The 13,209-nt window shown below is 41.7% G+C and overlaps 2 protein-coding genes across 3 annotated transcripts in view; one reads left to right on the forward strand and one right to left on the reverse strand.

Annotated features, from left to right (window-relative positions):
• Positions 1-6,657, forward strand: part of LOC131891408 (uncharacterized) — a 36,994-nt gene extending 30,337 nt beyond the window's left edge. Inside the window, exon 5 of the mRNA XM_059240961.1 lies at positions 6,376-6,657. Coding sequence (XP_059096944.1) covers positions 6,376-6,572 — 197 coding nt within the window. The 3' untranslated portion in view covers positions 6,573-6,657. The remainder of the gene's footprint in view (positions 1-6,375) is intronic.
• LOC131891412 (uncharacterized) lies at positions 2,565-6,957 on the reverse strand. 2 transcript variants are annotated; one of them, XM_059240965.1, is made up of 4 exons: positions 6,666-6,957; positions 6,386-6,574; positions 5,765-6,246; positions 2,565-4,677 (listed from the first exon to the last, which is right to left on the reverse strand). In XM_059240965.1, the coding sequence occupies exon 4, from the start codon at positions 4,207-4,209 to the stop codon at positions 3,262-3,264; it is 948 nt and encodes a 315-aa protein (XP_059096948.1). In that variant the 5' UTR covers positions 4,210-4,677; positions 5,765-6,246; positions 6,386-6,574; positions 6,666-6,957; the 3' UTR covers positions 2,565-3,261. The 2 variants fall into 2 exon arrangements, with proteins under 2 accessions (XP_059096948.1, XP_059096949.1); XM_059240966.1 differs by having other exon boundaries at positions 2,565-5,278.
• Between the last annotated feature and the right edge of the window lie 6,252 nt (positions 6,958-13,209).

Raw genomic sequence — 13,209 nt, forward strand, 5'->3', positions numbered from 1 at the left:
GGGTATTCTCAAAGAGGCTTTAGACCTGACCCCCAAGCTACCCACACTTGTCTTTGTATGACGAACACCTCCATGCTAACTGCTCCCTGTATTTTTGCTGCCATACGGATGATTTTAAAACATTACAATAAATACATTATTTTGATATTAGCAAATATGTATACTCATACAATTCAAAGGAAATAGGCAGAACAGGGCATTATGCTCACAGAGTTTTCTTTGTAAGGGAATTTCATTCCCGGTGAGCGCTGTAGAGTGGGAGGTTAGTCCCTAAGGGTGAATATTTTGCTTTTCTTTTTTTGCGGACTTCCTTACCGCTGCTGGGATTCCAATCCCAGCAGTTCAAGACGAGATATTTATTTATTTGTACATATTATTTAATCGACCAACGAATTAGTGTTGGCTGATCTGGCAAACCCTTGAATATAAGGTTGATTAGGAATTTTCGTCAAAAACTTGTCCAAGTCTGACTTAAATCCTGCTACTGGATCAACGCCTACATACGACCTACGCATATTTGAAGGGAGCAAATTGAACAATGAAGGAGCTCGAGAAAGAAGAGAGGTTCCCATTTCCAAATTGACCTCTCAGTCCTTTTAAACTTGGAGGTATTTGCAAACTTGTGTAATTTCCTCCAGCGTGTTCCACCAGAGTGAATAATGTTCTGGACTTGTTTTTTCCCAAAGACCCTAATCTGGCTCAGTATGTCCATGTGACTCCTAATAATCTGTCGGATCATAATGTTCTCGAGATTGAGTCGACCATTGCTCAAAAGTGATCCTGCTCTTAAGCAAGACCACCCAGAAACGTCGGTCAATCAAATGTGATTGAAAACACTACGTTTCTACTTTGTTGAAGAAACCTCTATTTATCCATATTCTCACTACATTTTGCACATCTAGTACAGAATTTGAGCTATGTGGAAGGAGGACGACGGTGTAATTCATCAGAGCAACAAATAAAGGAAATAGGGAGATAAAATGTCGGATATAGCCATTTCATGTAGAACATCTATGTGCCGAAGTGGTGTGAGCGGCGGATGATCTTTAATTTCAACGCCCTAGGAAGTGGTGGAGCAGGAAAAGGAACGAATCCGGTAAAAACCTGCGAAGGCGTGTTCAATGGGGCAGGTTGGAGTCATTGATGTGTGAGAGTATATATGGGAGGGAGGGTGGGATCAGACTTTGATGAACCACCGGGTAATGACCAATGTGTCTGAAAGAGTAAGGAATAAGAGCAGTATGCAAGTTCTTGAGAGCAGATTGCAAGTTTGTCCAGGATAAACTCAAAACCTTTTATTTTACGTTCGATTTGTATAAATGTCGTGTTTCTACTTTGTTGAAGAAACCTCTATTTATCCATATTCTCACTACATTTTGTAGATCTAGTACAGAATTTGAACTATTTGGAAGAAGGACGACGGTGTGAGAGAACCAAGACCTATTTCATTTTGTTGGTCGTATAATTAAAATGTATTGATAAAAAAAATAAAGGCTGTATGCATTAAAACGAAAGGGAATCGCTAATTAGGGACAGAATCCGAGGTTTGTGGTTGTCATCGTAGTCATCCGGGACAGTGCTGTTGGAAGACCAACCCCCAGCTAGACCCACTTGAGATGTCGAGGCTCCATCATTTTTGGCGGTGGCAACCGCACCCCTACGTGAAGAGTGGCAACCAAACGTCTTCGGATCAAGCCCAAGGGTCGATAAGACGCTGAATTGAACGCTCCGAATTGAGTGGTAAGGTGCGCTGGTCCTACAAATGTGGTATGCAGAACCAGATTTTAAAAGTTTGGGTAAAAGGGGACCAGAATACGGCTGACCGAAGGCTGCAGAAAGGCGGCGTAAGTAAGATGTATACAATTTCTTGGGGCAGAGGAGTCCATTTGTGACTTTGGGAAAAGAGGAGTGGCCAGAATGGAACTGGTCGTTTTTGCGACGCGGGTAGAAGACGATGAGTTTGTCATCCAACACGGTGATATTTGTGGTACATACGTGTGCAAGATCGTTGAACCGAGCCATCCCTAAAAAGGCGAAAGTTCAAAAATTTCCTCGCGCCACAGATGTAATGGCCTGGATGGAGTGGCGGAATGGAGATCAGTACTGAGACAATGAGTAAGAATTCGAATAAGGATGTCGTGGGTGATTGGATGCTTGCGTGAAACGGGTTTAGAGAATAACTTCTTGGCACCATTGAGAAAAAGTTTCACTATTTTGGCGTCACAGGGGGAATGAAAACCTTTAGTTTCATGAAATGCTGAAATGAATCGGCAAGAGGCTGAGGAACGAGACTTTTCAGAAGAGAATTGGAGAAATGCCAAAACCGTGTCTGGCGAGGCTGACAAAGGACATTTTGCATGTGTCGTGCAAAATTGACAGAATGATGTCCAATACGAGGCATAAAGTTTCCAGGTTGAAGGGGCTTTTGATGCTTGGACAACGAAGCTAGAATTTTCCAGAAGGGAGGAAAAGGATGAAAGGAATGAAAGAGGGAGTGATCGGAAAAGTAGTACGTCGTAATAATAGGAATCTAAGGTACCGCAGATTAGAGGAGCAGAAAGGTATTAACCATTGAAAGAACATTTATTACAACCGTCATAAAAACAATGTGACTTTTCAAGAACAGGGTATGGAGAGTCAAAGAAACGACCATTGTACAGTAGGTAAGCGAAGGGAAAAGCTGTGACACCCGAAAGTAACGTACTATTGACATGAGGGCCAGAACGAAGGCATGGATAGCCTTTAAAAACATTAGTAAAAAGAGATGAAAAATGAGAACCGTCAGGGCAAAGGGATAGCCAAAAAGATGAGGCTGGCCAAAGAGGGGCCACTAGGACCCCAACAGATTTAGTGTCTAGAATGTGGCGGATGGCCTTGGTTATGAGGTTGGTAGGAGGACAACAGAGAGCAAAATTAAAGAGTGACCAATCAACAGAAAACGCGTTTGTCCCGGAAGAAAGAAATGAGGGGCACTGCGAGAAGAACTGATCGCACTTGGCGTTGTAATCGTTTGCAAAAAGATCAACATCAGGAAAAAAGGGAGAATTTCTAACAGAGTCAAGTAAGAGGTTTTCGAAAGACCCCAATCTTGAAGGTCAAAGAATCGCGAGAGATGATCTGCTATGGCGATTCGAGGATCATCGCGTGGAAGCCACATGGAGTCTAAGTTTATGAAGTATGAACGGCAGGTGAGGTGAATGGACATGGCGAGAACTTGCAGACGTGGATTCCGCGAGCCTGTACGCAGGATCGTTGATACATTCATATTATCGCAAAGGAGAAGAATATTAAGATTGGCCCAGGATGCTGCTGAAGAAGTGACAAGTTCTTTGGCAGCGAGCAGTTCTCGGAAAGAGAACTAGTTTCACGTTCCGAATGACGTAATTGCTTGGATAGAGTGACAGACGAGGAGCATGCCCCAGGATGTGGGTGAGGTTTGAAGTGGCAAAATATCTCGGCTGCCCCTATGCCAATTGCGGACGCGTCGCAGGCAAAAATGCGATGAGGCAAGATGGAAGGAAGGTGAAGAATTGGCCATCCATTCAGAGAAGGCAAAGAAAGTCTAAGCTGATAAATTTCCTCGAAGACTAGAGGAGTAGTTGAAACCCAGCCTTCCCAGCCACAGGCTGTAGATGAATCAGCAATTAGAGCATGACCAGAACGTGTGAGTAATGAGGAGATGGGGCCTAGAGCGAGACGGCATGACGATATCTTGCCGTAAAAACTTGCTAAATCTTTAATCCGAATACGGCGTTGTTTGAGAAGATTATCAGCCATTGAAAGGATATGGGTTAATTTGCCAATTGGAATGAAATACTGCATTGTCTTGAGATCGTGGTCAAGCCCAAGGAATGTTCCATATTGAGTGGGAACACTCATTCCTTTCCCAGGCTTTATAATCCAACCAGCTAATCTAAGGCAAATGGCGGCAAAATTCGAATTCCGGAGACAAGAGTGTTCATCTCGGCCTAAAACTCTTTGATCATAGATGTAAATGGAAATGGGTATGCCCAATTGCTGACAAAAGGAAACATGTGGCCGAAGAAGTTTGGTGAAAAGATGAACGGCAGTCTCAATTCCAAGAAATAGTACGTTCCACACGAAAAATGCAGTCTTTCCCTTTCGGGTCCATTGGACTCCTAAGAAGCGTCGATGGTCAGGATGAATTGGAACTTGGTGATATCCGGACTCTAAATCTGAAGTTGTCATGAAGCAATTTTCAGGCAAATGTTCATTCGCCACCTCTAAATGAGTCAATTTAACCTTCTTATCGACTAGAAGGGGATTGAGGTTTCGCGAGGCGTCAACAACCAAACGTTTTTTTGTTACTCATGACGACCGAAAGGGGAAGAATTATGTGAGGTTTAACTGATGTGGCGGATATGCAACCAATTGATTCGTAAAGAAACAATTGTTCATCTATGAATGTTTTGTCAAGGAGGGCACTTTTGTTGTTAGGGAGCGAAGACGGAAGCGGAATCTTGCCATTTTTGAAGGGAAGTTTGCATCCTTTAGTTATTACGTTAAGGATGTCTGTGGGAGCATGTAGAATGAATTGCCAGAAGTAGTGAGAGTCCGGGTTCCCAATAGCACCTGTTACAGCGGGGTTGGTTGACACAGGTTTGTTCGCTATACCAAGTTCGGCACACCCAATGGTTGGATGCAGACGACCAAATCCTGAAGGAAGTAACAAGGGAAGAATTTGAAGAAAGACTTGTTAAAAGTGGAACATCGAACAAAAGATCTAGAGGAATAAAATGTTTATAAACCAACAAAACACGTTAATTAACAGACTTGTTTGGGGGGCAAGGAAAACCCGGATGAAAATTAGAGCCACAAGAAAAACATATTTTTGCTACATGATGCAGATTAGTTGTTCGGTCCATGAAGGACTTGTAAGGTTCAAAGCGGGAGGAACCCCAAATCCGACGGGACCCACGAAATGTGACCGGTTGAAATTGAAAGCCAGATGGTTTGTTCAGGGAAGGCTCGTCAAATTTCTTCCTTTCCCGATTAGCAGAGGCTTGAAGTCTCGCTAAATGCCGGTCAACAACGTCAATACGCTTCACAGTTGCCTCGTGGAGTTGAGGATTCCCTTTAAAGGCCTTAATATAATCGAAGTCTTTGGTTTGGACAACATGTAGTTGTTGTTGGTCAAATTGCAGTGCTCGGCGAATGTCTGAATAGGCCAAAGCTGCGCGGGACCTCAAGACCAAAAGCTCAGATAAACTGGCCGAGTCACTGGAAGGAGGGATTCCCAGCAAGGTCCGTGTTTCTTCTAATGAACCGAAAAATAAAGGACAATTGAGAAGCGGTTATAATTCCTCCAGGGCAAAATCAAGTAATATGCTGCTTTTGTTCGCCTCTCTCAGACTAAAGGTACGCTTGTTTAAACCTTCCGAGAGCTTGACCAAGTCAGTCTGGCGGTGAGAGGACTTAGCCCGAATATCTGAATAAAATAGAGATATGCGAGAATTGAGATACGACACCCAAATATGAGAGGAAATTGGAAGCAAAAAGTGGAGAAATTGGGGAGAAAAAAAGGGACAAATTGGGAGAAAAAAAGGAGAAAAGGAAAGAAAAAGAAAAATCATCGAAATGAGCGATTTCCAATCAACGAAAAGAGTGTAAAATGCAACAAAAGATGGAGCGGTAGCATGCAGCTATGAATTAGGACGTTATATACGACAAACGGCGCCACACTTCTAATCCATCGGATCAAGGGGAACGAGAGACTAAATGTACAAAGTTGAAAAGAACTGACCTGGGGCATGGGCTGTTAGCCCAGAGCTGGCGTCTCCAACAAAGTGTCCCAAAGGATGGGAATGAGCCAAAAGATCAGAGGATGGAGGGAGACTTGTGCCACAGGGAACGGGGAATATCGGGGATCCCACTTGACCGGGTTCCATTCCACCATTAGACATGGGTTGAGTGACGGGCAAGGTGAGGGAAGGAGACATCAACGGAGGTTGCGGAGGGGTGAGCTTGGCTGCCAGAGTATCCCCAAGCTTTGACAGCATATCGGCCTGACAGCGGATGATAGCCTCAGTTTGCTCTTTGCTCGAGTCTTGGAAAGATTGCTTCATCTCGTTCACTATAGAGTTGAATTGAGCTAAGAGTTCTTGATTTTTTAAAGACATTGTGGATAGACGCACAGGGGACGTTGGGGCAAGTATTGCAAAAAAGGAACAATAAAGTTCAGACGTGATCAGACTTTGATGAACCACCGGGTAATGACCAATGTGTCTAAAAGAGTAAGGAATAAGAGCAGATTGCAAGTTTGTCCAGGAAAAACTCAAAACCTCTTATATTACGTTCGATATGTATAAATGTCGTGGTTGCATAACTCAAATTGAACTATAAATTTTACTTTAGATACTCCTACCAGTAACGGCGATAATTTGAAGCAATGTGTTTGCCGAATGACATCAATTCGACGATTTCCGGGCCAGATTTGTGGTCCTCAAATGATTGGTTGCCTTCGAAAACCCAATCCGACCAATCCCAAGGCAAAACCTCCCATCGGCATTTGGGTTGATGGACTGAACACCGAAACTGGGCAAAATCCATGATTCTGAAGGAAAAGACAAGATTTCTCGACACTACTTAGAACATCTAACCTTTTCAATGCTTTTATGAATTACACCAAAAATTCGATCGCTCACATTCTACTTTTGATATTGCAGTTGGTAGTTAGAAGTCTCACCCACACCAACGCAGCCAATTAAACTACACTAATGCTCAAACTTGTAAACCGAGGTCTGCATCAAACTCCTGAAAAAAGGGGTTTTCTTTTACAAGGACCGGTTTTCAGCGATATAAAGTTCCCTCTTCAGCATGCAGAGGAAACCAAAAGCCACCATGAGAAATCTTATTTCATGGTGCTGTGTTCACGAGTGACCGGAAACTAAGTTTCCAGCCACTGGTGAAGAAAATAGACATTCACTAACGTCAAATTTGGCTTCGAGTGGTTTCGAGGGAAAATTATACCTTGAAAACCGGTTCTTGTAAAAGAAAACTGCGTATTCAATGGCTGCTGCGTTTTTCTTCTCGTTTGAAGAGCATTTTGGACAAGCCCTCGTTCTTCTCTTCAAACTATAGACTACCTGAAATGGGCAAACGCATTCAAGGTGTCTTGACCTTGTTGACTTCCTTCAAGCCTCACTTTTATAAACTCCACATAAAGAGGGCCCTCACTATAAGGGCCCTTATATGCAACGTCACACGGCCCAAAGAAAACGGGAAGAGGCACGATAGATTGCTTAATAAAGTGCTCTTGCCTTGCCTCGAACGCAATTTCTTTCCTGGACATTATGTGACCCTGGCCACTAATTATAAATAAGATTTTAATAGAATTAGCCAAAAGCAACATAAACCCATTATGATAAAAAAAAAGAAATTGGCCCAATCGGCTCTTTTTTGGTTAAGGCTGAGTGACACAGCGCTCTCTGAAGTACAGAATGTAAAACATATTTCGTGCAGCGTAAGGGGGCTATTGTTTCAATAGCTATTCATTTTGATACAATGTAATCTATGATTTTGCGGTCATTGCATTGCTTTTATGGGAAAATTGATAAGGGTGTAAGGGTCTCTGAATAACATTTTGGGAGCGAGTGAAAAGATTGCAGTTTCCTTGAAACACAACTAGTCAGGTCATTGGAATTACGCTCGTGCTTGTTTCAAATTTCAGCTCAATCAAAAGACTGAGTCGAAAACTGTGCCCTCTCAAATCACAGTAGGTACAAGGGCACAGAATGAATGATTTAGCAGATTTAGCCCTCTCTTGGTAGACAATTACCTCAAGAGGGCTAAACCATTCATTCTGTGAAGAGTTTCGTCACTTAAAGAGCTTTGAAAGGGAATTGAAATGTCAGAGAGGCTTCAATTGAGGAGAAAATTAAATTTATAGTTGAAGAGACCTGGGATCAGTCTCAACATCAGTCAAATCAAAAACTAACAATGCCGACTCAATTGTTGTAATTTAATAGCAGAAGTATTCTGAACAAATTTGTCGAAATCAGTGCTTTATTAGAATCAGTGAAACCTAGGTTGGTATGCATCTCAGAAACCTGGCTGTGCTCGGACTTTCCTTCCCAGTGTTTGGACCTAGACGGATACCATGTTGTGGCAAGAAAGGATAGACTTAACACCTTGAGGGTCCAAGGAGGGGGTGTAATGATACTGGCTCGCTCGGCTACTGCATGTGTTAAGATTTCGGTGGATGTCCCGTGCGGTTGTGCCGTGTTATATAACGACGTGAAGATTCATTGCATATACTTGTCTCCAAATGCTACAGACATGGAGAGGGAAGAACTGAATACCTTTTTGTCAGAGACCGATATTGATTGTGACTGCATAATGGTTGGAGATTTCAACATGCCTAGAGTGGATTGGAACGGTGCCTGTGGAGGGGGTGACGATAGTCAATCATTCATGAATGTAATCTCCGATAATTCATTGTAACAATTGATCAGGGGCAGTACTCACGCTAGAGGAAATACCTTGGATCTGCTCCTAACAAACGAAGTGACAACAATAAATAATTATGAAGTGAGACCTGACTTCGCCATAAGTGACCATCATCACCTTCTGGTGTCTTTAAACACCGCTCGGGTGATGCCTGGAACGGACGAGCTAGTACCAAAATTTTGGAAGGGAAATACGAAGAGTTTAGAGAGTACATGGACAGCATCGATTGGTTGAATACGATACCTCACTTATCAGTAGAGGATGCATGGCAATTTGTCGAAGACTCAATTACTTGTGGAATGAAATTGTTCATTGAGTGGAGAGTAAGACGTGAGCATGATCGCCTCCCTTGGCTAAGTGTCAGTAGGAAGGAAGAGGCGCTTGTGGAATCACTTCAAAAACACGGGTTTAATGAGAGACAAGGAGCGTTTTGCCGCCTTACAAACGGAAGTTCGAAGAGCACTTTACAAAGCCAAGGAACAATGCGAGGACCGTCTGGGAGATGAGCAGAATAAAAGAGCGTTCTACTTTTACGTCAATTTCAAGAAAAAGTCAAAGAATCATGTTGGGCCGCTGAGGAACAGCTTCGAAGTCTTAGAAGAAAAGAGCCAAAATATAGCAACTATATTAAATGATTATTTCATCTCGGTTTTTCGGCAGCCCGCCTCACCAAGTCGGGGATGACAAACGCTCATTGGCAACTAATGTTCGAGGACAGTACAACATAATGTATACTGACGTTCTGAAAAGGATCCAAGCCCTGAAGAACTCAGGAGCGAAGGGTCCGGATGGTATTCCAAGCGTGGTTCTAAAAAGACTTGGAAAAAGTGTAGCTATCTCCCTCGCTATGGTTATTATTGCCCTTTAGAACTTGCTGATGCCGACAATGTGTTGGCAAGTTTCCGGGCTCTTCTAACAAGGAATGTAATCCTCATTACTATTAAAATGAAAGGTTATAATTCAACTAATAATTGCCTTTCAATATTTATAGGATAAATGGTCTACCAACGAATTTAGGTTGGCAGACCAAGCTAGTCATTGAATGTACGGTTGATATGGAATGCTATCAAAAAATTGTCCAAATCTGACTTGAAAGGTTCTACCGGATCAACAAGGCCTACGTGTTCCCTACGAATATTTGAGGGAAGAAATTAAACAATGAAGGAGCCTGAGAAAGAAGAGAAGTGAACTTCATTGTTCGAACTAGCCTGGATTCTCGAGGGCTTGAAGGTGCTCTCAAAACGCACATTAAGCCTCTACGGCCACAAGAATTGACCCTAAATCCTGGGTTGGGACAAAGCTTATGAATGCTTTTGAAGACGTACAGTATCAGATACCTTTCGTGCCTTCTCTGAGTACTTGCACAATCCCAATCTTTCAAGCCTTTCCCAATACGGCAGCTCTCTCATACCTTTGGTATTCCTGATAAAATATTTTGGGACCTGCCCGATCTTTTGCAAACCTGCTGAACTAAATGGAGTGCAAATGGTCGAGGTATATTCAATATGTGGCTGGACAATCGACTTGTACAGAGTTAGCATCGTGATGCTATCTCTGGTCTTAAACGTGCGATATATCCAATCACATGATTGAAAATCTTTACTCAACTTCAACTGGATATGCTCATCGAACTTTCCATTATGTTAGAGGACTACAATTACGTAGGTCCTTCATGGACGAAACCCGCTCGATATTTTTGCCTCCATTGTCTGCAAGCGGAGTGTTTAATGGCGTAGACCCAAAGGCTTACTTTCAATGCAGGGGTATCAACACATGACCTCTGGCTTTTCTGTGGTTCTATGAAGGAGAAACAAGCAGCTTTTGAAAAGGGCGCCACTTAGCGCAGAAAAAAATGTTTCAGCATAATTTCCAATGTTTTTTCAGAGCTTTTTCCTCACTATCTTTTACATTTTGGGACTTTTTTGCCCTTCTGTTGTCCTTGGGTTCATATCTGCTTCCTTCTAAAGGTGTCGTTTCTTGTCGGGGACTTTTTTATTTACTTCTGTGCATCATGATCAGATGAAGGATTGGATCCTCAGCCACGACCTTTCAGCAATTTTTTTTTGGTTTGATTTGGGTTTTCACTGGCTTTACTAACCGCTGCAAAGAATGTAATCCCCGGCATAATCAAAATGAAGGAAAACGATTTGTCGATTTGTTGACACTTAAACTCTAAACATTATTTTGTCAACCAACGATTTGAATATAACAAATTCAACTCCATTTTTCCGGTTTGGGAAAGTCTAAAAAAAGAGAGCTTGTGGTTGAGCTACATACATCTACTTCATGGGTTGGATCCAACTTAGTGCCCTGTTTTGAAAGAGTTCGACAATGAGATTAGCTCATCATTGCTGTTGAATTTTAAACCTTCAATTCCGTTCCAAAACGATGAGTTTACATGGGTCCCAGATCCAAACCAAATACATTTTTTGTAAAAGTTTGAACCTTAAGCGTTAGTTCTAAGATTTAACGTACTCTTCAGGCATCATTATCTGCAATCACAACAACGCTGCATTCAAACTTTGTATTTTTCAACAGAAAATGAAAAAAAGTGGCTCAAAAAGTGGTGTTTAAAGTGTTCAAAGTACGTTTAAGGAGGCCTGAAGGGTAGCTAAAGCCATACATAGCTCATAGAGCCACAGTTGCTTTTTACGTAAATGCAGTAGGCTCCAGATCAGTAGGCTCCAGAAGGGAGTCAATTACTTACCATGACATCTGATTCAATGGAAAACGTGCTCTAATTTCGAACATTGCAAGAAAGAAAATGTTGATTTCTTGTAAACTCAATGGATAGCCAAGCAAATACAATTGTGTGCCTAAATGTTGAAGCACATAAAAATGCATCAAAGAGACTAAAAGGGGCTAAAAACAACATTTTCCCCACTGTTACAATTCTTTTTGCGATATTGCAACCTGTTTTGGCATATTCACACCCTTTTTTAAGCATTTTCACATCTTTTCTCAAGTTTTGGCAACTGTTTCCGTGTTTTCATAGCTATTTTCGCATTTTTCTCAACTTTAGAAAAAACATTTTTGCTACAAAGGTCTATAAAGTCTATAATTCACTATCAATATTTCATGTTCCAAGAGAGTAGCTTGCCGTATATCGTTTGAACTGACGCATATTCATTCATTTTGCATTTTTCTATTTTTAACATACCTTTCAAAATATTTTTTCCTTGTAAAACAATCTGAGACGCTATATCATGGGAGCTTTGAGTGGAAAGGACATTATGCGATAAGCAAAATTATCAGTTGGCAAAATTATCACCAAAGACACGAAAGACTTATAAAGCACTTTTTGGTAAACGTTTAAAAGATGACAGTATTTACAAGGAAATGAGAGAAAGACGCGGTATTCAAAGAAATCCCTCCCGCTGGTTCAGCTCTTTAATCAAAATTTTGTCCCCTAGTTTAACGCCGAGATATTTTCCCAGTATTTTGCAAGATGATTTCTGCAGCTCAGCCAAAAGACCAGACCCGTGGTCCTGACCGTGTTAGTAAGTTCGCGGCGAGAAGAAAAGAGGTAAGGAGTACCTAATTGGTGCAAGGACCTACGATTATATGGCCACTTTTGGGCAATTTCGGGAGCGCCCACAAAACAATAGACTCAATTAACCGTGGGACATGTGTGTTTCGCTCGAGGTCCCCTTGGATGTGGACACAAAGAGCTTAGCATCCTGGCTTTCCAACCACGTTACGGCCATCAACTATGAACTATGTCGTCATTTACCTCCTTTTGAGCCTTTCTACATTAAAGTGCCCTCAAGCCATTGTCCGCCATAAGTGATAGCATATCATCAGTGATAATTATCAGCGGATTTAACCAACTCATAAGAATCGTTAATGAAAATAAACAATCATATCGTATCGTATATATTTTCCACCCAGACACGCAGAACACATCATGTTATTGCATTACAGAAGGTGTATAGGAGTATTGGATAATTTACCTAGGTAGCTTTTAGTTGACAGATCAGGCCACCTAAAATAGGAAATGCTAAAAATTTTGGTGCAAAATTCAAAATCCTTAAATTTTGACATCATTCCATTTTAACCGTTGGCCAACCAGTCCGAAAATAGGACGGTGGTATAATTATTTTGGCTGATTAGATCATGATATCTGTTTGCAGTTTTGAAGCCTCAGGTCCTTCTTAAACGCTAAGACTGTTGTTATGTTCCTAATTTTCAATGGGACTTGATTCCAGACTCTGATTGTCCTCGCTGAAAAGCCATGCAATATTAAGTTCTTGTGGGCAATTTGATAAGGAATGGTCTTCGAGCTGACCATTCCTCATCAAATTGCCCACAAGAACTCTAGATTGGATGGCTCATCAAGCAATGCCCAACAATGACACTTGTCAAGCCAGAGAGAAAGATCCGTTATCAATACAAGGAACAATTTTGTTTGTTGAAAGTATCTAGGAGTAATTAAAGAATTGATGCTCCAAAATTGCTATGGTAAAGATTTTTTTTTTAATTGAGTAATGTTGATTGGATTTGACCAGACACAACTGTTTTTCAAATATTCTTATCCAATTGCAAATAATGAAGATTGCGTGAGAAGGCAATTAAGTAAAAGTAATTCGATCTTGTAGTCACAGATCAAGATGCTTTAGAGGCCATAAGGGACTTAAGGCTTTCCAGCTCTCCTGGTCCTGATGGTGTGACATCTCAGTTTCTGATGAGATGCTCACTGGTTCTCGCTCCTGTTTTCTCGTACTTGATGCGCTGCATCTT

Source organism: Tigriopus californicus, chromosome 12 (assembly GCF_007210705.1).
Source record: "Tigriopus californicus strain San Diego chromosome 12, Tcal_SD_v2.1, whole genome shotgun sequence".
NCBI lineage: Eukaryota > Metazoa > Arthropoda > Copepoda > Harpacticoida > Harpacticidae > Tigriopus > Tigriopus californicus.

What these genes read in the sequence shown, in the direction of transcription:
- LOC131891412 (XM_059240965.1), bottom strand. Translation starts at nt 4,209, where the DNA reads ATGACAACTTCAGATTTAGAGTCCGGATATCACCAAGTTCCAATTCAT.